Genomic DNA, 23,440 nt, shown 5'->3' with positions numbered 1-23,440 from the left:
AGTGTCTGTCAGAAGTAGAATATTACTGAACCCAGTTAGGGTTTTGAGAGCACAGAATCTGGCATAGCCTATTACAGAGAAGGTTTAAGGGGCTTGGGATTTGGTCCAGGTTTTTACAACTGAGTCTATAATTTAGTCTAAACACATTCTCTTTAGGGACCCAACATCCTAAAAACAAATTATCTAAGTCATTTCCCAAGGAAACTTTTTTTGTTCCAACTTTCAAATGGAAAGCTAATTATTTTCTTCCCAATTTGTAATGTTATACAATGTAAAACTTAGTACCATAAATGAGGAAAAATAGGCTGTCCACCACTTATTTGGAATAAAAATATTCATACCACTATAATATCTAGAGTAGGATTCCAGAAATTTAATAATTCTGATGGATTGGAGAGAAAACTGAAAAGTGATTACAGAATTTCAAACTCATAAAGCACTCTTTTCTCTACTACCTATTACTGTGCCTTCTGATATGATTATTTACCATATAATATATATAACATTATAGAATCCTTGCCCAGAAGAGTATTAGTCTCTATTTATGCAAAATACATGTGATTCATTTTTTTTTCCAGCCCCAGATTTAGATAAAGGAGGAATGTTTTCAGTTGTTAATCAAAGAAAAGATATTTAACTTTTCTAAATCCTGGTGTGAGTTTATGTATATATTTCCTTTGAAGTTTTATGATGCTATAACTTCTTTTAAATGTCTGCACCTCTAACCTTTTCATAAACTCTGTCTATGACTCATTTAAACAATGTAATCAAAATTGCCATTCTTATGAAGTTCCTGAGAGTGGATAGAAATTGTAATATTAATCAGACATTTTGGGGCCCTTATATACATAAATTGTACTCATAGAATTGATATAAGGGAAGAATTAGAATGGGTGGCCACAAGGAAGAAATACTGTTGTTTATGAAACCAAGCAGGACTTTGTGGGGACTTCCTTGGTACAAACGCCCCTCTGTGTGCTTTTCTTCATTTGTAGAAAAAGGCTCTAGTCTTCTAGGCTTTCCCTGAGTTTCAAAGAGCAGACTCAGTTACTAATTAGAGAAGTGAGGGAATTTAGAAACAAATGAAAGACAGACAAGAAAGAAAATTAAAGACAGTTTAAACACTAGTTCAACAACAAAACAAAATCACAGAACCACCAGTTCTTTCTCAAGTATTTAACCAAAACTTTGAGTGATTCTGTAGAAACAAAGAGCCCTGCTAAGGTACAGAATGGTGATTGCATGCTAACCTTAAGTGTGTGTGTCCTAGACTGGTTGTAACCAGAGGGCTGGTGATCAAGATTCCTGAAAGATCACCCTGTTCCCTCACCATCAACAAATCAGAAGAATGTCCATGAGCTAATCAGGTACCCTGTAATCATCAACCCTAATGTTGCCTTTAAAAACCCTTGCCTACAAGCCATCAGGGAGTTGTTTTTTTCTTTTCCTTTTTTTTTTTTTTTTGAGCACTAGCTGTCCACTCTTCTTACCTGATGCCCTTCAGTAAATGCTGTACTTTCCTTCACCACAACCTGGTGTCAGTAGATTGGCTTGTTGCACAGTGGGCAAGTAGATATGAGTTAGTTTGGTAACATTTATAACACTCTGGAATTATTCATGCATGGATGTTTCAGCAGTTTCACCTTTTTGATAAAAGTATGGCTGATGTACTTTTTGACATAACTGGCATTGGTAGTTGCTGCAAGCATTATTTATATTATCCGTGGCAAAACCCCATACACTCCTGAGCAGACATGGAGGATTTAGACTGTCAGAATTCTTCCCTTGTCATACCATGAGTCCCTTGACATCTTGCCAAAACCCTCTTAAAGGCCTCAGCCACATCCCTGTTTCTCAAACTGTAAATGAGAGGGTTTAACAAGGGGGTGATGATAGTGTAAAAGACAGAAAAGACCTTGTCTTTAGTTGGAGTGTGGTATGATTGGGGAAGCATATATGTGTACAGGGCAGCCCCATAGAATAAGATCACCACCATCATGTGTGAGGAGCAGGTGGCAAAAGCCTTCTTCTTCCCTTCTGCTGACTTCATCTGGTGCACTGTGATGAGCACTCCAGTGTAGGAAGCAATCACTACAGAAAAGGGGATCAGCAGCATCATGACACAGCAAATATACATCACCATTTCATAGGCAGCTTTGTCACCACAGGCCAGCCTCAGCATGGTGGGTGCCTCACAGAAGAAGTGATTGATCTTGTGTGAAGCACAGAATGGTAGACTCATGGTGATAGGGGTGAGGAGGAAGCTATCCAAAGCACCACCAAACCAAGAGCTGGCCAAGATCATCCAACAGACCTGATGGCTCATGAGGACAGGATAGCGGAGAGGGTTGCAGATGGCCACATAGCGGTCATATGCCATGAGTCCCAGCAGGAAAAATTCGGCCCCTACAAAGCCCATATAGAGAAAGTACTGGGCTGTACAGGCAACAAAGGATATGGTCCCCTCACCCTCAAGGTAATCGGCCAGCATCTTGGGCACAATGGTGGAGATGTACATAATGTCAATGAAGGAGAGATGGCTGAGCAGGAAGTACATGGGGGTATGGAGGTGAGGGTCTATGTAGATCAGAAAGATCATGATCCCATTAGCTATCATGGCCATGAAGAAGATGGCACAAATGATGCTGAAAAGAAAGCCAGAGGCTTTGTTGTTAGTGAAGAGCCCTGTAAGGGTGAAGTCACTGGAAAAGGTCTTATTATTTCCATTCATGGTTTTGAGTTGGATCTGGAGGCATAAGAAGAGAAACATGGGGTTGATGAAAATTGCAGTAGATAAGATGAACCATTAAAGATGTCTATGTACGTATGATTAAATTAAAATTATTTATACACTAATGTCAATTGTTTTATGTGGGGCAGATTCGGGATTTCTTCTATCTTGGAAATTTCTTCTTGTTGAAGAGCAATTCTAATGTTAGGTCCCATGGCATGAAGACAAACGATCATTTGGAAATTAATCCTTGATTTAAGGGCGTTTGTTATTTTAGAATATGGGCTATAGATAAGATCTTTTCCTGGAGTTGGCTCCACTTGTTTGAAATATGGATACAACTGAAAAATGATTGAGTCAATTGATTCAGTTCAAATAAACATACAGTTCAATAAGAGGTTTCATTTACATGAGAATTTTTGTGACAACTTTAAAGCCAATCAGTGTCATTAAAAAAACCCATTAAGTTGTAGCTATGACTGTAGATTTTGAAGTATTGAGTTGGATCACAGCATTGTTCATGTGACCATTGAATGATAGTCTTTTGCTTTTCTATTCATTTGTTGATTCCTCTGCCATTCATACACCAACATTTATTCATGGAGAATAACTTTTGCAGTGTTTTAAGCTCTAGGGAAATTGTTGTAAACAAAAGAGGAATGTCTCATGTGACTTATGGCTCTAATTGTGGCAAATAGAGAGTAAACCAAAGGAAAATGATGGTGCTAGATAATGAGAACTGCTTCTTTAACATGGATAAAATAGGATAACAAATGAGAGACGTGTGAAGATTTGAGGGAAAGTTGTACCTTCAGAATAAATAGCAAATTTAAGAGTCCTAAAGCAGAAAGGAATTTGTTATGTTCAGGACAGTTCATGCAAAGCACTGCATCATGCCTGAGTCAGGTAGTAAGGTGTTTGAAGTAAGATTCTTAAGATGTTTGGACCAAGGTAAAGAGGTCAAAAGCTTTTTCTAAATATCTGTAGAACTGAGGTGCAGTTTCCATTTGTAATCATTTGTATAACATTTAAACATATGTTCATTCTGATTATTTTTGTTTGTTTCCCTTTTGTGCAGTTGAGCCTGTTATTTTTTTCCCCCTTGATTCTGCAATTTTGTGGGCCTTGAAGGCTTTACTAGAGGAGAATCTCCATCCAAGTTAGTTTGGGGCAGTCCAGGTTATGTCTTCTGTGTCTGGGTCCCCTCTAGTTGAGCATGTATCCTGACTCCTTTCACTATCAAGAGCATTCTGATTTGGTCAGTCATGCTCCTTAGAGATGATACCTAAGAAGTGTCTGAAGAACCATGCAGAGTAGAGGACAAGTAGAGGAAATCCCAAGCAAAAGGAAATCCACACTCTGGGTGCTACATTTACATTCTGCATTTATAATGAAAAGAAGAAAATTCTTTTAAAAAATTCATCATTAGCTTTACCATTCTTCAAACATCAAATATAATTTTTGAAATATTTGGAATAATATTAAGCCCTGTGCAATGTTATACTCCAAAAATGGCAAATGATGTGACCATAAATGGACAGGATTAGCAGTCAGTTTCCTCACCTAGGAATGATATTTTGGAGTAAGAGGTCTCTATGATTCCTTAATCTATGATTAAAGGTGATCCTTTCTTAAGAATACTAGGTGTTTTCCTCTGTTTCTTCATCTGCTCTGTAGTGAAAGAAACAAGACAGTTTTCAAGGACTACATCACTACATCACTTAGTACAATCAGTTTCTTAGCTTGGTAACTAGAATGTGTTATGTGCTCAATAAAAGCTATTGTCAATACTATTAGATACATACATACTGTCAATAATATATAAATCCAAAAGGAAGATATTCTGAAATATGTTAATAGAAATATACACTAATATATATCTCAATATTATATAGATGACAGAAAGTTGCAAAATAAGAATAGAAAAGAAACTACAAACTATTACTTATAGTGAACACTGAATTCACCTTAAATAAACATGCTTAAAAAGAATGTAAATATGATTGAAAACTTGAATAGAATTCAAAATAATGTTTAACATCAAAGTAATATTACAAACTCTGAAAGTATTATGTAAAAAAAGTATATAAAACATACTTAATTTACATAGAATAAAATTATGAAGTACCCAAAAGTAGCTTGCATTCATTCATTCATTCAAATACTTATTGTGAACTACTGATCTAAGAGCTGATGATACATCAGCAGTGCTCCCTGTCCTTTGGAACATATATTCAAGTTGAAGGAGCCATTGATAAATAAATGAATATAAAATTATCAAGAGTCCTGCACTTTCTCCCTCAGTAAATGAGCCGGAGATGATAGATTTTCACTCATGATTGGCACAAAAAAGAGAACTATAAGGATAAGAACATTTCTGAAAAGCACTAACAGAATCAATACTAGTATTAAAACAAAGGAATATGTGTGTCTTCTAAAACACTGAAAGTTATGAAATAAAAACACATAATATAAAAGTGCAGGAGGTAAAGGCATATACCACTATAGGATAGAAAACGGTTATTTTAATAACAACATCATGGGGGATAAACTCTTTTAAAAAGGAGTTTCACTCTTTAAGAAAACAAATCAGAAAAAGTTAAAAACAAAAGAGTGATAGACTTAATAGATGCAAAAAAGAAGTGACAAGTATATAGAGGCATCGTACTTAATGAAATAAATCAGACACATAAAGATGGATATCACATGATACTGCTTATATGTGGAACCTATACAAAGGGAATAAATGAATTTATCTATGAAACAAAAATAGAGTTATAGATATAGAAAACAAACTTATGGCTATCAGGGGGTAAGTAGGAGGGATAAACTGGGAGATTTGGATTGACATATATTTACTACTATATATAAATAGACAACTATTAAGAACGTACTGAATAGCACAGGGAACTCTATTCAATACTCTGCAATAGTCTATGTGGGGAAAATATCTGGGAAAAAAAAAAGTGGATACATGTATTTGTATAATTGATTCACTGATGTACACCTGAAACTAACATGTTGCTGACCTTGTAAATCAACTATATACCGATAAAATTTTTAAAAAGACATAGAGTGACTTAGATGGAGAATATACTAAAGACAAGTTTAGTAAGTACAATTGGCCATCACATGGTTAATTATTCTTAAGTAAAAATAAAAGGACAAAACCTCTAAAAAGAATGTAATTTATACCAGTATTATAAATGGAAAAAAGATAATTCTTCCATTCATTTTAAATAGAGGTGCTTTATCAGAATGTAAGCTATTTTACATACATTGGATAAACAAAAAGCCCTACTGTATAGTACAGGGAACTATATTCAATATCCTATGATAAAACATAATGGAAAAGAATATTGACCAAAGAATGTAACTGAATCATCTTGATGCATAGCAGAAATTAAAACAACTCTGCAAATCAACTATACTTCAACAAAAAAGAGGAAAGGAAAATTAGGTGCTTTATGTGCTCAATATGCTCAATATGTTTTCAAGAGACTATGTCAAGGTAAAGTATGTTAGAAATTTAAAATAATAACAGGTTTATATATAATTTAAAATATTTGAACATATGGCTCAAAAACTATTCAGGGCAAAATGTTCAAAGCTCAAAGATGTACTTAAATGAAACATAATACAAATGGAAGCTTTAGGACATAGCCAAAGAGACAATATTTTATAGTACTTAACGCATATTTTATAAAAAATATGTGGGGTAAACAAAGATTTAACCCAATTAGTTAGCAATAAATCCACAAAATAAATTTAAATAAGAGGAGAGTAATTAAAACTTCAAAGTAGGTATTAATGGATTATAAAATATGTACACTGATTATATAAAGAACTGATTCTTTGAAATTGAAACAAAATAAACCAACTTCTGGCTATACTAATGAGAGTTGAAAGGAAAAAGCACAAAACTTTATTAAGAATAAGAAAAATAATCTAACCACACATATGAGAAAATTGAAATATGTAATTGAATAGAGTAGGGAAAACCACTAGACCATTCAGGTACTACCTAAATCAAATTCTTTATGATTATACAGTGGAAGTGAGAAATAGATTTAAGGGACTGGATCTGATAGACTGAGTGCCTGATGAACTATTGCCGGAGGTTCATGTCATTGTACAGGAGACAGGGACCAAGACCTTACCCAAGAAAAAGAAATCCAAAAAAGCAAAATGGTTGTCTGAGGAGGCCTTACAAATAGCTGTGAAAAGAAGAGAAGTGAAAAGCAAAGGAGAAAAGTAAAGATACACCCATTTGAATGCAGAGTTCCACAGAATAGCAAGGAGAGATAGAAAGCTTTCTTCAGTGATCACTGCAAAGAAAAAGAGGAAAACAATAGAATGGGAAAGACTAAAGATCTCTCAAGAAAATTAGAGATACCAAGGGAACATTTCACTCAAAGATGGGCTCAATAAAGGACAGAAATGGTATGGACCTAAGAGAATCAGAAGATATTAAGAAGAGATGGCAAGAATACACAGAAGAACTATACAGAAAAGATCTTCAAGACCCAGATAATCACAATGGCAAGATCACTCACCTAGAGTCAGACATCCTAGAATGTGAAGTCAAGTGGGCCTTCGGAAGCATCACTATGAACAGAGATAGTGGAGGTGATGGAATTCCAGTTGAGCTATTTCAAATCCTGAAAGATGATGCTGTGAAAGTGCTGCACTCAATATGCCAGCAAATTTGGAAAATGCAGCAGTGGCCACGGGACTGGAAAAGACCAGTTTTCATTTCAATCCCAAAGAAAGGCAATGCCAAAGAATGCTCAAAATACCACACAATTGCACTTATCTCACACCCTAGTAAAATAATGCTGAAAATTCTCCGAGCCAGGCTTCAGCAATACATGGACCATGAACTTCCAGATGTTCAAGCTGGTTTTAGAAAAGGCAGAGGAACCAGAGATCAAATTACCAACATCTGCCGGATCATCAAAAAAGCAAGAGAGTTCCAGAAAAACATCTATTTCTGCTTCATTGACCATGCCAAAGCCTTTGACTGTGTGGATCACAATAAACTGTGGAAAATTCTGAGAGATGGAAATACCAGACCACCTGACCTACTTCTTGAGAAACCTGTATGCAGGTCAGGAAGCAACAGTTAGAACTGAACATGGAACAACAGACTGGTTCCAAATAGGAAAAGGAGTACATCAAGGCTGTATATTGTCACCCTGCTTATTTAATTTCTATACAGAGTACATCATGAGAAATGCTGGGCTGGAGGAAGCACAAGCTGGAATCAAGATTGCTGGGAGAAATATCAATAACCTCAGATATGCAGAAGATACCACTATTATGGCAGAAGGTGAAGAAGAACTAAAGAGCCTCTTGATGAAAGTGAAAGAGGAGAGTGAAAAAGTTGGCTTAAAGCTCAACATTCAGAAAACTAAGATTACGGCATCTGGTCCCATCACTTCATGGCAAATAGATGGGGAAACAATGGAAACATTGGCTGACTTTATTTTTGGGGGCCCCAAAATCTCTGCAGATGGTGATTGCAGCCATGAGATTAAAAGATGCTTGCTCCTTGGAAGGAAAGTTATGAGCAACCTTGACAGCATATTAGAAAGCAGAGACATCACTTTGCCAACAAAGTTCTATCCAGTCAAGGCTATTTTTCCAGTAGTATTGTATGGATGTGAGATTTGGACTGTAAAGAACCTGAGTGCCGAAGAGTTGACGGTTTTGAACTGTGGTGTTGGAGAAGACTCTTGACCCTTGGACTACAAGGAGATGCAACCAATCCATTCTAAAGGAAATCTGTCCTGGGTGTTCATTGGAAGGACTGATGCTGAAGCTGAAACTCCGATATTTTGGCCACCTGATGTGAATAGTTGACTCATTTGAAAAGACCCTGATGCTAGGAAAGATTGGGGGCAGGAGGAGAAGGGGACGACAGAGGATGAGATGTTTGGATGGCATCACCGACTCAATGGACATGAGTTTGGGTGAACTCTGGGAGTTGGTGATGGACAGGGAGGCCTGGCATGCTGCGGTTCATGAGGTCGCAAATATTCAGAAACCACTGAGCAACTGAACTGAACTGAAGTGAAATATATATAGTGTAAGATGCTATTCAACATTATATTAATACAGTGGAAATTTTAATGGAGATTATTTAAAATAAATATTGCATCTTTTTACATAACATGTGTGTTTAAGTCTCAATATCTGCGTCAGGAAGATCTCTTGGAGGAGGAAACTGCAAACCACTCTAGTATTCATACCTCAAAAATGCCATGGACAGATGAGTCTGGTGGGTTACAGTCTATGGGTCGAAAAGAGTCAGACATGCCTGAGCAACTGAACAAAAACAAACAGTAGCTTCCAAAACAAACCCCTTGTAATTATAAACCAATTTCACTTATAGATATAGATTAAAACATTTCCTAAATTAATATTAGTTATTAAATCCAGCAGTACGTTAAGACATACTTGCCAGCCTGTTCATATAAACCCACTCCTACTTAAAAGCCTTCAAGCATCTGCATTGTTTGTGAGCTAAAGATAAAAGTCCTGAAAGTGGTTTGTTGTTGTTCAGTCCCTCAGTTGTGTCTGATTCTTTGTGAACCCATGGACTGCAGCGCCACGCTTCCCTGTCCTTCACCATCTCCCGGAGCTTGCTCAAAACTCATGTATATTGAGTCGTGAGAGATGGTTAAGCTCATGTCCATTTATGTGGTTTATCTGGCTCTCAGTGGATTGAATCCTCAGCCTGCTGCTCTCTAGAGCTCTGCCTGGCACTTGCCTCCCCAAAAATAGCCTTACTCAGGAGCTCCCTCTGCTTGGAGCACAAGTTTCCCCTCTTCATCAAAAGGCTTTCAGTGTCTCTTTTGTCACCCATGCGTATGCTTTCTTCAGAGACAAACCTCTCTGGAGTCAGTATTAGCTATAATGCCCTGTTTGTGTGTGCGTGCTCAGTCATATAAAACTCTTTGCGACCCCATGGACTGTAGCCTGTCTGGCTCCTCTATTTATAGGATTTTCCAGGCAAGAATAGTGGAGTGAGTTGTCATTTCCTTCTCCAGGGAATTTTTCTGATCCAAGGATCAAACCTGCATCTCTCGCATCTCCCGCATTGGCAGGCAGGAAAGGATTGGCATCCTGGGAAGCCAATAAAATGCCCTAATGATGTTAACATATTTGTTCATAATATCAACAAAATTTTAACAAAATATTTGTACATAATATTAACAGAAATGAGGAAATAGCTAGCAATTTCTAAACATGGAAAAGAGTGTGAAACTAATAAAATGCAATTCTAATTAAAATCTCAATAGGAATTCTTTTCTCTAGAAACTTGAGAGAATGATTCTAAATTTGATCCAATATAATGAGCATGTGTAACCAGAGGAGAATAATGTTAAAATTGATAGTACTGTAACCTCTGTGGGACCAAAGTAAAACACAGATACTGAACAAGTAGTTAGAAGAGTGTGCTTAGAAATAAACATTCCTAACCCCTTTCATAAATAAATAAATGAACAAACAAATAAAACACCTCATAGCACATAAATAAATGTTGCATGTAAGAAGTTTTAAAACAGAAAAGATGGATTTCACAATGTGTATAAGAAGATGAAAGAAAACAAAATATGTCACCCCCAAATATGCCTCTTTGACATAAACATTGTTGTGAGCTGAAGGTAATTTAAAAGCAGCAAACTCAGGAAAAGCTCTTTCTTTTCTGCCTAAGGACTAGATATAAATTCTGTTATTGGAGACAGACTCTTATAACTCAAAGAAAACACCAAAGGAGTCTTCAAACAAGCCTTACTCTGTTATTTTCTATTATATTTCCTCCTTTATATTTACCTTCCCACAGGCATCAATCCTGAGTATTCATTGGAAAGATTTATGTTGAAGCTGAAGCTCCAATACTTTGGCCACCTGATGTGAAGAGCTGACTCATTAAAATAGACCTGATGCTGGGAAAGATTGAAAACAGGAGAAGAGGGCAACAGAGGATGAGATGATTGGATGACATCATCGATTCAATGGACATGACAGCTGTTTTTCTTTTATTCATCTGTCTCTTTGCTAAAGAACCCCAGCAGAACACCTAACATTTGTAGAGGTAAAGTTTTCTCCCCTACAGAGCAACAAAACTGCAATTTGGAGATGAATAAAACTTTCCTTTTAAGCTCACAATCTTTAGCCCAGGTGGCCCAAAAACTTAAATAAAATAAACACTTTTATAAAATGAAACATTTTGTATAATGTTTGAAACTCTAATAAATACATTGTTTTGTAATCAGAAAAGATATATTTAAACAATAATAGCAACATTTAGTGGAGAAGGCAATGGCACCCCACTCTAGTACTGTTGCCTGGAAAATCCCACAGAGGAGCCTGGTAGGCTGCAGTCTATGGGGTCGCTAAGAGTCGGACACAACTGAGTGACTTCACTTTCACTTTTCACTTTTATGTATTGGAGAAGGAAATGGCAACTCACTCCAGTATTCTTGCCTGGAGAATCCCAGGGACGGGAGAACCTGGTGGGCTGCCGTCTATGGGGTTGCATAGAGTTGGACACGACTGAAGTGACTTAGCAGCAGCAGCAACAACATTTAGGACTTCCACTGGAGGAAATGAGCTCATGAGCTGCCAGTGTGAGTGCAAATTAAATGATCTGGAAGTGTCTGGAAATATTTATCAGTTTTTAAAAAATTCATCTTATCTTCTTTTTATTAATTTATTCTAAGGAAAAACACAGTATGAATATGTGAGTGTATGAGAAAGTTTTAAACTAATTATTGCTTTTGATAGGGAGAAAATAAGCAGAAAACAATCTCAATGATCAAGGCTACTGGACTGACAAAATTAAACATTACTGTCCTTACTTTGAAACCATTGATAATAGTGACATAGGTTAGTTGGATTGAATATAAATTTTTTTTGAGTAAAAAAAAATGATTACTATCCCTTTTCAGAACTTATATATAAGCATAGAAAAACTTAAAGTCACCCATAGTTGATTTAGTGAGTTTTGCATTGAGTTAGAGAAGAATAAAACCAAGGGCAGAAATCAGATCAAGGCAGAATAGCAATCCAGAGGATGTGCTGAACTGGAGATTGAAAAATCAGGAAGACTCTTTACCAAGGCACCCTAGAATCTGGTTTGTTTTACTTGTAGAATACTATGAACTTTGTATTTTATGCCTCTACAAATAAGATAGACTAGACCTATTGGTCAGAGTTCCATAACACCTTAAATCTCAAATTTCTGACAATGGAGAACACTGCTCCCTACTTGCCCCCATGACGTATCTTCAACTTGCTTTCAGAACTCCTGGCAGCCTGCCTGATGCTTGCATTTGTTGCGTATTTCTGTCTTCCCAATTACAATATGAACTATTTGAAGGTAGAGTCATTGTCTAAATAGCTTTTATATTCATGGGCACTAGCACAGTCTTTCATATATTATGAGTGCACGCATGCTCAGTCGCTCAGCCGTGTCTGACTCTTTGCAACCCCATGGACTGTAGCCTGCCAGGCTCCTCTGTCCATGGGATTATCCCAGCAGGAATGCTGGAGTGCTTTGCCTTTTCCTCCTCCAGAAGATCTCCTCGGTCTAGGGATCAAAGCTGCTTCTTGCACAGCTCCTTCATTGGTAGGCAGATTCTTTACCACTGAGCCACCTGGGAAGTTTCATGTGTTAAGTGGTCTATATGTCAGTAGATTATGCCTCAAATTTTATGACTCCTATGCTTAATATTGGGGGCTTCCCAGGTGGCACAGTGGTAAAGACTCTACCTGTCAATGCAGAAGGCACAAGAGACACGGATTGGATCCCTGGGTTGGGAAGATTCCCCTGGAGTAGGTAATAGCAATCCACTCCAGTATTCTTGCCTGGAAAATTACACAGACAGTGGAGACTGCCAAGCTATAGTCCATGGGGTTGAGAAGAGTCAGATATGTCTGAGCATGCATGCAAGCATGTTTGATATTTTCCCAATTACAGGTTATACATGAGGACACAAAAGGTATGAATACTCACTTTTATATCCTCTATGATCTCACACTGCATCAAATAGGCTTACTCTGAAGAACTCTTATATCAGAACAAAACTAGTCTCTGGAAAAGAATGAAAGTTCAAGACACCAATCAGACAGGTGACGCTGTCAACCATTTGTTCCCTTCTAACATCAAACAGTGCATTATATACAGTCACTTTCAACACGGCCTGACTAACAACATGTAACCAACCAATATCCACAACCATTAGTGAAGAATGCTCCCATCTTCTAGATACTGTTGCTTGATATATCCAAACTGGTTCATAAAATGCAATCAATAAAATCAGTTCACGAAATAGTGACTCACTCAATCACAGTGTTAGCAGGATGATTTACCATTTAATCACCTTTTGTTTATTCTAAACAATGTGTGGATAATTTGTAGCCAAAGCAACAGAAAATCTGAGATCTTTCCCAAATGTGTCTATGATTATTTATGCCCAACTGCTGACTCTACAACATTTAACTGTATATATTTCATTTTTACCTCAAAAAAAAAAAAAAAAGTCTTTGTGCTTACTGAATATTTTGACAGTGTTAAGAAACAGTTTAACTAGTAGCCTTTTTTTTTTAGGTTTGACAACTAGAGTTTTGTCCACAATTTTGGGTTTTATGTGATTCAGTCAAAGTTGTTTGCCTCTGTATTCCTTTCCTCCATTTCCAATTCAGTCTTCTTAAAGTAAAGCATCTTATTTCCTCACACTTTCACCAAAATTTCTACTTTCCAATATTATTCAATTTAATTATTTTTCACTACCTAAATCTCTATGCTTGAAACTTATAAGATAGCCAATCTGTGGAAAATGAACTTGCAGGAAACATCTAAATGGTCACAAATCAGTAACCTTTCTTAGCAATTCTTCCTGTCCCCCATACATATTATCCAAGAGAGTCAAGTGGCTTTCTTACCCTGAGCATGGAGGTTATGTGAGTATATCCCTTACAGGTATAAAATATCTAGAGAGAGGAATATTAGTTATAAGCAAGGTTGGTTATGCACAATATCACAAAAGATAAGACCTTAGAAACTAAAAGATAAAATGAAACCTCCTTGGTTTTCTTTTCTGTCTCCATGTTGGCTTCTTTTCTTCTTTGATAAGATGACAGGAAATCCAGGCTGAAAAGCTCAAAGCATCAAAAAGGAGATTGCTGCTTAGAACTATGTAAAGATGACGGTATAGCTGAAGCCACGGATTTCATTTCAGTGCCTCCAACATGTTGGGGTACACAGCAGTAGGGACTCAGAGGGGAGACTTTAAGTAATTTAAAGAATAACACCATAACCACCCTGAGATTTCTCATGGAGAGATCTCCTTCTAAGAATCCAGAGGGGATATCAATTAAACTGGTTCTGGTTAAAACTGAAAAGTTTACTCAAAATGTCTAAATGGCAAACAAATAATGTGCTCTAAAACTGAAGTGATTATGTTGAATTCTGTTTTTTTTTTTTAATTATCAACTTGAGAACAACTGTTTTCTGAATGTTTCATCACAAGTTTCCTTATGTATTTCACTTCCCTAGAGAGCAAATTAGCAGTAGTGGGAATAGTGCCAAAGGAAAGAGAAGTTTTTTATGTGGTCATTTTTTAAATCACTCTACTAACAATCATGAACTCTAATTCTTTTACTTTTTTCTTTTTTTTTCCATGAAGCAACCTCCTGTAAAGTATCATTCATTAACTCAATGTTATCGAAACAACCTGTGCAATCATCAATAGAAGCACTGGAAAATTTTGTAAAAAACAAATTGATTGGGAAGTTTTTTTGCTATATCTATTGATGGGGTAGTTGATGTAAAAATCCAAGGATGAAAATGATTGTTGTCAAATCCTCTTGAGTACCTGACCAAACATCAAGTTAATGGAAAGGGCTTCATCCTAAATTAGAACTTAAGAATTAAACTTTTGTTTGAAAAAACAATAGGCTTCTTCATTTTTTATTTTTAATTAGAGGAAAATTGCTTTACAAAGTTGAGCTGGTTTCTACCATAGCAAAATTCATGTAAAAATTTGAAAAACATATGCACTACTTCATCACTTGAGTATATAAAGCAGTGTGTCAGTCAGTTGGATATGCTCTTTTTTTTTTTTTTTCTGGGAACATCAGTCTCTTGAGGTCTGGGATGGATACTACCTGTGTCTTCCTGAAATGGGAAAAGTAATAAGTGTGGAAAGTTAAAAAAAAAAAAAAAATCATATATCATTCCAACAGCCAAAGAACTAGTGTTATATTTTGATCTATATGTTTAGGAATGTGGATGGAATTTAGATAGTTAGGGTATATTATTAAGCATAATATTTCTGAAGAGTGGTCCATTGCACTGCCATACTTAATACCCCAAATGTGGAATCAGCCTAGGAAACTAGTTACAATTGTTTCTCTTTATAATAATTTATATTCAGTTGCATGAGTGAACAAAAACATTTGCTTCATTCTTTCACTTTATTATATATCATGTAATGTTGCAACCTGCAATCTGATTTTAATGATCTCATGGTAAATTATTATAAAGAGAAACAATAGTAATGAGTTTACTATGTTGATCCCACATTTGTGGCATTGGATATGGCAGTGTAATGGACTGCTCTACAGAAATATTTGTGTTCAAATCTTTTTCTTTGGAAGAGTTTTCAAGAAGTGGAGTTGCTAAAGGAAAGGAGAGAAATCCATATTGCCAAATAGACCCCCAAATGATTTTATAGCACTTAGTAGCAATATATATTGGTAAGACAATGTCTATTTCACCAACCTTAGAGTTTCTCTTTTAATTCTGATATATACATATATATATATATATGTTCATGTATATGTATTGCATGCTACAATTTCTATAAAACAATTAACAGCCATATCACCATCATCACCCTCATCATTATGACCTGAACTTTGGCTCAGTTTATGTGTGTGTGTGTGTGTGTGTGTGTGTGTATTTGTGAGCAACTACTGTAAGGAGCTACATAGAAGGCGATCGCAGATATTGATAAAAAGCTGACGTAGCTATTCTTTAAAAAAATTATTTATGCTAACCTGATGATAGTTACTTTACAATATTGTAGTGGTTTTCGCCATACATCAACATTTATTGACCACAGGCATACTTGCGTCTTCCCCATCCTTAAGACCCCTCCCACCTCCCTCCCCACCCTATCTCTCTGGGTCGTCCCAGAGCACCAGCTTTGGGTGCCCTGCTTCATGCATCAAACTTGCATGTGTCGTCTGTTTTACATATGGTAATATGCATGTTTCAATGCTATTCTCTCAAATCATCCCACCCTCGCCTTCTCCCGCTGAGTCCAAAAGCCTGTTCTTTATGTCTGTGTCTCCTTTGCTGCCCTGCATGTAGTATTATCAGTACCATCTTTCTAAATTCCATCTATATGCATTAATATACAGTATTTGTCTTTCTCTTTCTAACTTACTTCACTCTATATAATAGGCTCCAGGTTCTTGATGATAATATTCTCCATATGTAAAAATCTATCAGCTATCATCTCCTGATATGCTATTTCTCTCTGGGAATATCAAACTATGAGTTATGGGATGAATTCTTCCTATGACCATGGGAAGAAAGTAAGAATATGTCAATAGTGTATTGTATGATGAAGCATCGTTATTTTATATGAAAATTTGAGATTACTGATATTAACTGACAAAACATCCAACAAACAAATTCAAGTGTGTACAATGTGCTAGGCATTATATTAGGAACCATTGACCTACTAGTGATGAGATTAGTAAATGCATTCAAAGTAAAAAGTTATGACTATCATTAGTTTACATTATTACCAAATAATTGATCTTTTTCTTAAAATTTGTTTCTATCAGTTTCTACTTCCCAAAATTGAATCTTGTAACCCCGACCACTCTTATCAATCAAAGTTTGTCGAGGAACAGCAAGTTTAGAGTGATTGGTGCTCTTTTCTCTATTAAGTTTGACAGGAGCTCAGTCTCCTAAACACTACACAGTGTTGTCCATGGTGTAAATTCAGAAGATTTCTACTCTGTGGCTGTCAATAACCTGTTTCTGTGTTGAACCCAGAGAAAAATTTTACATACTGTGTTTCTACACATCTTTCTTTGTCTAATACACTACTACTAATTTATGAGCCTGGATTGTTGACTCTTCATTTAATACCCTAAATTGAACCATTTTTTCCCAATCTTACTCTATCTACTGAGTTCAATCCATCAGCAATCTTTTAACCCCAACCACATTCTCTAAACATATTGCTATCAATCATTTATAATTTTTTCTTTTCATATTATATTACTATGTTTGTTTTAAAATTATGCTATATTAACTGACTTATCAATTTGAAATGATACATTGATGCTGCTTAAGAATGACAAGGAAATTAACAAATGCTGCCTCCCAACATTCTGTTTTCCTTGACTCTATAATTTGTTTTCTTATGTTTTAATATTTATATTAGGACAGATGAGAACATATACATTAACTATTTTTTAGGCAAAAAAGTAGTTTCATTATTTCAATATTTAAGAAATACTATTTTAATAGGTGACACAGCATAATTTTTTTTAAATTTATTGAAATATGACTGATTCATAATATGATATTAGTCTCAGATATATAGCATAGGGCTTTCCTGTTAGCTCAGTTGGTAAAGAATTCATCTATAATGCAAGAGACCCCAGTTTGATTCCTGGGTCGGGAAGATCCACTGGAGAAGGCATAGGCTACCCGCTCAAGTACTCTTGGGCTTCCCTTGTGGCTCAGCTGGTCAAGAATTGCTCTGCAATTCAGGAGACCTGGGTTTGATTCCCAGGTTGGGAAAATCCCCTGGAGAAGGGAAAGGCTTCCAGTATTCTGGCCTGTAGAATTTCAGGCAAATACAACTGAATGACTTTCATGTATAGCATAGTGATTCAATATTTTTTCAGATTATACTCCATTAAGATTATTATGAGATATGGCTGTAATTCCCTGTGATATAAAATATATTCTTATTGTTTACTTATTTTATATACAGTAGCTTTCATCTCTCAATATGCTTACCTTGTACTTCCTCCCTTCCCTCTCCCCTCTAATAACTTGTTAGTTTTCTATAGCTTTGAGTCTGTTTCTGTTTTGCAATAATATATTCCTTTGTATTAGTTTTTATTTCATGTATGAATAATGTCATAAACTATTTGTCTTTCTGTCTGACTTATATCACAAAGCATATTTCCAGGTCCATCCATGTTGCTTCAAATTGCAACATTTCATTCCTTTTAGGATATATAGTATTATTTTGTATATATTTACCACATCTTTTTTTTTTTTTAATTTGAGTAATCTTGCATTGCATATACTACATCATCTTTATCTATTAATACATCAATGGACATAGGACATGTAGGTTGCTTCCATGTCCTGGCTGTTGTAAAAAGTGCTGCAATGAACACAGGTACATGTGCCTAACTGAGTTATGGTTTTCTCAGGGTATATACCCAGTAGTGTTTGCTGGGTCATGTAGCTGTTCTATGTTTAGATTTTCAAGGAAACACCATACTTTTCTCTGTGCTGGCAGTATCAATTTACATTCTCACCAACAGTGTAAGAGAGTTCCCTTTACTCCACATTCTCTCCAGTGTTTGTTGTTCATAGAATTTTAGATGAAGGCCATTCTGGCTGATGTGAGGTAATACCTCATTGAAGTTTTGATTTGCATTTCTCTAATAATTTGTGATGTTGAGCATCATTTCCTGTGCCCTTAGTTTCTATATGTCTTTTCTGGAGTGATGTCTATTTAGGCCTTCTACCCATTTTTTACTGGAATTTTCTTTTTATATTGAGCTCAATGAGCTGTTTGTATATTTTGGAGATTAATCATTTGTCTGTTGCTTCATTTGCAAATATTTCCTCCCCTTTTTAAGGTTGTCTTTTTTGTCTTATTTATTATTTCCTTTGTCGTGTAAAAGCTTTTAAGTTTAATTAGGTCTTAATTTTTTATATTATTTTCATTATTCTAGGAAGTGGGTCCAAAATAGTCTTGTTGTGGCTTATATCAAAGAGTTTTTCCCTATGTTTTCCTCTAAGGGTTTTATAGTGTCCTGTCTTACATCATGTCTTTAATTCATTTTGAGTCTATTTTTGTGCATGGTGTTAGGCAGTGTTCTAATTTCATTCTTTTAAATGTAGCTGTCCAGATTTCCTGTCACCATTTATTGAAGAGGCTGTCATTTACTTTATTGTGTATTCTTGCCTCCTTTATCATCAATTAGATGACCATAGATGTGTGGCTTTATCTCTATGCTCTAGGCTTTCTAACCTGTAATATATATATATATATATATATATATTGCCAGTACCATTTGTTTGATTACTGTAGCTTTGTAGTATAGTCTGAAGTTGGAAAGCCTGATTCTTCCTGTTCCATTTTTCTTCCTCAACTTTACTTTAGCAATTTGGAGTCTTTTGTGCTTAAATAAAAATTGTAAAATGATTTGCTCTAATTCTATGAATAATGACATAGGTAATTTGATAGGAATTGCACTGAATCTATAGATTGCTTTAGATAATATAGTCATTTTCAATATTCTTTTTTCTTCTGATCCAAGAACATGGCATATTTCTCCATCAATTTATATCCTCTTTGATTGCTTTCATCAGTGTTTTACAGTTTTCTGAGTACAGTTATTTTCCTTTATTAGGTGGGCTTATTCCTAAGTATTTTCTTTTTGTTGTGATGGTAAATGGGATTGCTTCCTTAATTTCTCTTTCTATTCTTTTATTATTAGTGTTTAGGAATGCAAGAGATTGCTCTGCACTAATTTTGTATCCTACAACTTTACCAATTGCATTGATTAGGTCCAGTCATTTTCTGGTAGAATCTTTAGGATTTTTGGTATATGGTAATGAGAGATCAAATTGCCAACAGCCACTGGATCATCAAAAAAGCAAGAGAGTTCCAGAAAAACATCAATTTTTGCTTTGCTGACTACGCCAAAGCCTTTGACTGTGTGTATTATGAAAAACTGTGGAAAATTCTTAAAGAGATGGGAATATCAGACCACCTGACCTGCCTCTTGAGAAACCTGTATGCAAATCAGGAAGCAACAGTTAGAACCGGACATGGAAAAACAGACTGGTTGCAAATTGGGAAAGGAGTATGTCAAGGCTGTATATTTTCATCCTGCTTATTTAACTTATATGTGGAGTACATCATGTGGAATGCTGGGCTGGATGAAGCACAAGCTGGAATACAAATTACTGGGAGAAGTTTCAATAACCTCAGATTCGCAGATGATGCCACCCTTGGGGCAGAAAGCAAAGAAGAACTAAAGAGCCTCTTGGTGAAAGTGAAAGAGAAGAGTGAAAAAGTTGGCTTAAAACTCAATATTCAGAAAACTAAGATCATGGCATCCGGTCCCATTACTTCATGGCAAAAAGATGGGGAAACAGTGGAAACAGTGACAGACTTTATTTTCTTAGGCTCCAAAATTACTGTAGATGGTGACTGCCTCCGTGAAATTAAAAGACACTTGCTCCTTGGAAGAAAAGCTATGACCAACCTAGACAGACTATTAAAAAACAGAGACATTACTTTACCGACAAAGGTCCATATAGTCAAAGCTATGGTTTTTCCAGTAGTCATGTATGGATGTGAGAGTTGGACTATAAGGAAAGCTGAACATCGAAGAATTGATGCTTTTGAACTGGTATTGGAGAAGACTCTTGAGAGTCCCTTGGACTGCAAGGAGATCCAACCAGTCCATCCTAAAGAAGATCAGTCCTGGGTGTTCATTGGAAGGACTGATGCTCAAGCTGAAACTCCAGTACTTTGGCCACCTGATGCGAAGATATGACTCTTTGGAAAAGATCCTGATGCTGGGAAAGATTGAAGGCAGGAGAAGAAGGGGACGACAGAGGATGAGATGGGTGGATGGGGTCACCAACACAATGGACTTGATTTTGAGTAGGCTTCATGAGTTGGTGATGGACAGGGAAGCCTGGTGTACTGCAGTCCATGGGTTTGCAAAGAGTAGGACATGACTGAACAACTGAATTGAAATGAACTGATTTATAGTAACATGTCATATACAAACAGTGAGTTTTACTTCTCTTTTTACAATTTGTATTCCTTTTATTTATTTTTCTTCTGTATTTGCTGTGTCTGGGACCTCCAAAACTATATTGAAAAAGCATGGCAAGTGTGGGCATCCTTTTCTTTTTCCTGATCTTAGGGGAAATGTTTTCAGTTTCTTACCACTGAAAATGATGTTTTCTGTGGGTTTACCATGAAAGTGAAAGTTGATAAGTCGTGTCCAACTCTTTGTGACTCCATGGACTATACAGTCCATGGAAATCACCAGGCCAGAATGCTGGAGTGGGTAGCCTATCCCTTCTCCACTGGAACTTCCCAACCCAAGAATTGAACTGGTGCCTCCTGCATTGCAGGCAGATTCTATACCAGCTGAGCTACCAGGGAAACCCCTTCCCGGGGTTTACCATATTTAGGTAGGTTTCTTCTATGCCAATTTTTATGGAGTTTTTGTTTAAAAAGGGTGTTGAATTTTGTCAAAAGCTTTTTCTGTGTCTATTGAAATAACCATATGGTTTTTGTTCTTTACTTTGTTAATATGGTCAGTCAGTCAGTTCAGTTGCTCAGTCATGGCTGCAGTCTTCTTCTGCAGAAGAGGCTGCAGTTCCTCTTCTATTGTGTTGTTGAACATCACAATACTACCTGATAGAATCCAACAACCTATCAATAAGATCATACACCATTATCAAGTGGGATTTATCCCAGGAAATGAAAAGGTACTTCCATATAAGCAAATTCAATTAATGCTATATATGTAGAGTACATCATGCAAAATTCTGGGCTGGATGAAACACAAGATGGAATTAAGATTCCTGAGAGAAATATCAATAACCTCAGATACACAGATGACACCACCTTTATGGCAGAAAGTGAAGAGGAACTAAACAGCTTTTTTGATGAAAGTGAAAAAGGAGAGTGAAAAAAGCTGGCTTAAAACTCAGCATTCAACAAAAGAAGAGAGTGGAATCTGGCCCCATCCCTTTAGGTGCATTGGTCCCTTCTAGTCTCCACATCTCTCCACTTGATCCTCTCCAAGTCCTACTGATCACTTGGGGATTCCTGTCATCTATCTGGTTATCAGAGGTCCCTCACTAGCATCTGTAAAATATCATAGTTGTGGGGGGACATCAATTTTGGGTTTTTGCTCTCTATCCTCCTGTCTCCACCCAAATGAATTTTCTTTTTTACTCATATGTTGATGGACATTTAGGTTGCTTCTCTATCTCAGTTCAATTCAGTTCAGTCTCTCAGTGGTGTCTGACATTTTGCGAGCCCATAGACTGCATCATGCCAGGCCTCTCTGTCCATCACCAACTACCAAAGTTTACACAAACTAATATTCATTGAGTCGGGGATGCCATCCAACCACTTCATCCTCTGTTGTCCACTTCTCCTCCTGCCTTCAATCTTTTCCCAGATCAGTGTCTTTTAAATTCTTTGCATCAGGTGGCTAAAGTATTGGAGTTTCAGTTTCAACATTAGTCCTTCCAATGAACATTCAGGACTGATTTCCTTCAGGATGGACAGGTTGGATCTCCTTGCAGTCCAAGGGACTCTCAAGAGTCTTCTCCAACACCACAGTTCAAAAGCATCAATTTTTTGATGCTCAGCATTCTTTATAGTCCAACTCTCAAATCCGTGCATGACTACTGGAAAAACCAAAGCCTTGACTAGACAGACCTTTGTTGGCAAAGTAATGTCTCTGCTTTCTAATATGCCATCTAGGTTGCTCATAACTTTTCTTCCAAGGAGCAAGTGTCTTTTAATTTCATGGCTGCAGTCACCATCTACAGTGATTGTGGAGCCTAAGAAAATAAAGTCTGTCACTGTTTCCACTGTTTCCCCATCAATTTGCCATGAAGTGATGGAACCAGATGCCATGATTTTAGTTTTCTGAATATTGAGTTTTAAGCCAACTTTTTCACTCTCCTCTTTCACTTTCACCAAGAGGCTCTTTAGTTCTTTGCTTTCTGCCATAAGGTTGTCAAATGTATATCTGAGATTATTGATATTTCTCCCTACAATCTTGGTTCCAGCTTGTGCTTCCTAAAGTCCAGGGTTTCTCATGATGTACTCCACATAGAAGTTAAATAAGCAGGGTGACAATCTACAGCCTTGATATACTCCTTTTCCCATTTGGAACCAGTCTGTTGTTCCATGCCTTGTACAACTGTTGCTTCCTGATCTGCATGCAGATTTCTCAAGAGGCAGGTCAGGTGGTCTGATATTCCCATCTCTTTAAGAATTTTCCACAATTTGTTTTGACCCACACAGTCAAAGGCTTTGAAGTAGTCTATGAAGCAGAAATAGATGTTTTTCTGGAACTGTCTTGCTTTTTCGATGAGCCAACAGATGTTGGCAATTTGATCTCTGGTTCCTCTGCCTTTTCTAAAACCAGCTTGAACATCTGGAAGTTCATGGTCCATGTATTGTTGAAGCTTGGCTTGGACAATTTTGAGCATTACTTTACTAGTGTGTGAGATGAGTGCAATTGTGTAGTAGTTTGATCATTCTTTGGCATTACCTTTCTTTGGGATTGGAATGAAAATTGACTTTTTCCAGTCCTGTGGCAACTGCTGAGTTTTCCAAATTTGCTGGCATAAGGACTGTAGCACTT

General features: G+C 36.5%; 1 protein-coding gene across 1 annotated transcript; it reads right to left on the bottom strand.

Annotated features, from left to right (window-relative positions):
- Nucleotides 1-1,771: 1,771 nt before the first annotated feature.
- LOC133062861 (olfactory receptor 2T6) lies at nucleotides 1,772-2,731 on the bottom strand. The gene has a single exon (XM_061152221.1). It carries the CDS (start codon nucleotides 2,729-2,731, stop codon nucleotides 1,772-1,774), a length of 960 nt encoding a protein of 319 aa, XP_061008204.1.
- Nucleotides 2,732-23,440: the final 20,709 nt, after the last annotated feature.

Source organism: Dama dama, chromosome 9 (assembly GCF_033118175.1).
Source record: "Dama dama isolate Ldn47 chromosome 9, ASM3311817v1, whole genome shotgun sequence".
NCBI classification, from domain to species: domain Eukaryota; kingdom Metazoa; phylum Chordata; class Mammalia; order Artiodactyla; family Cervidae; genus Dama; species Dama dama.
Note: the sequence above shows the minus strand (reverse complement) of the source record. Positions and strands in the feature narration are given on the sequence as shown.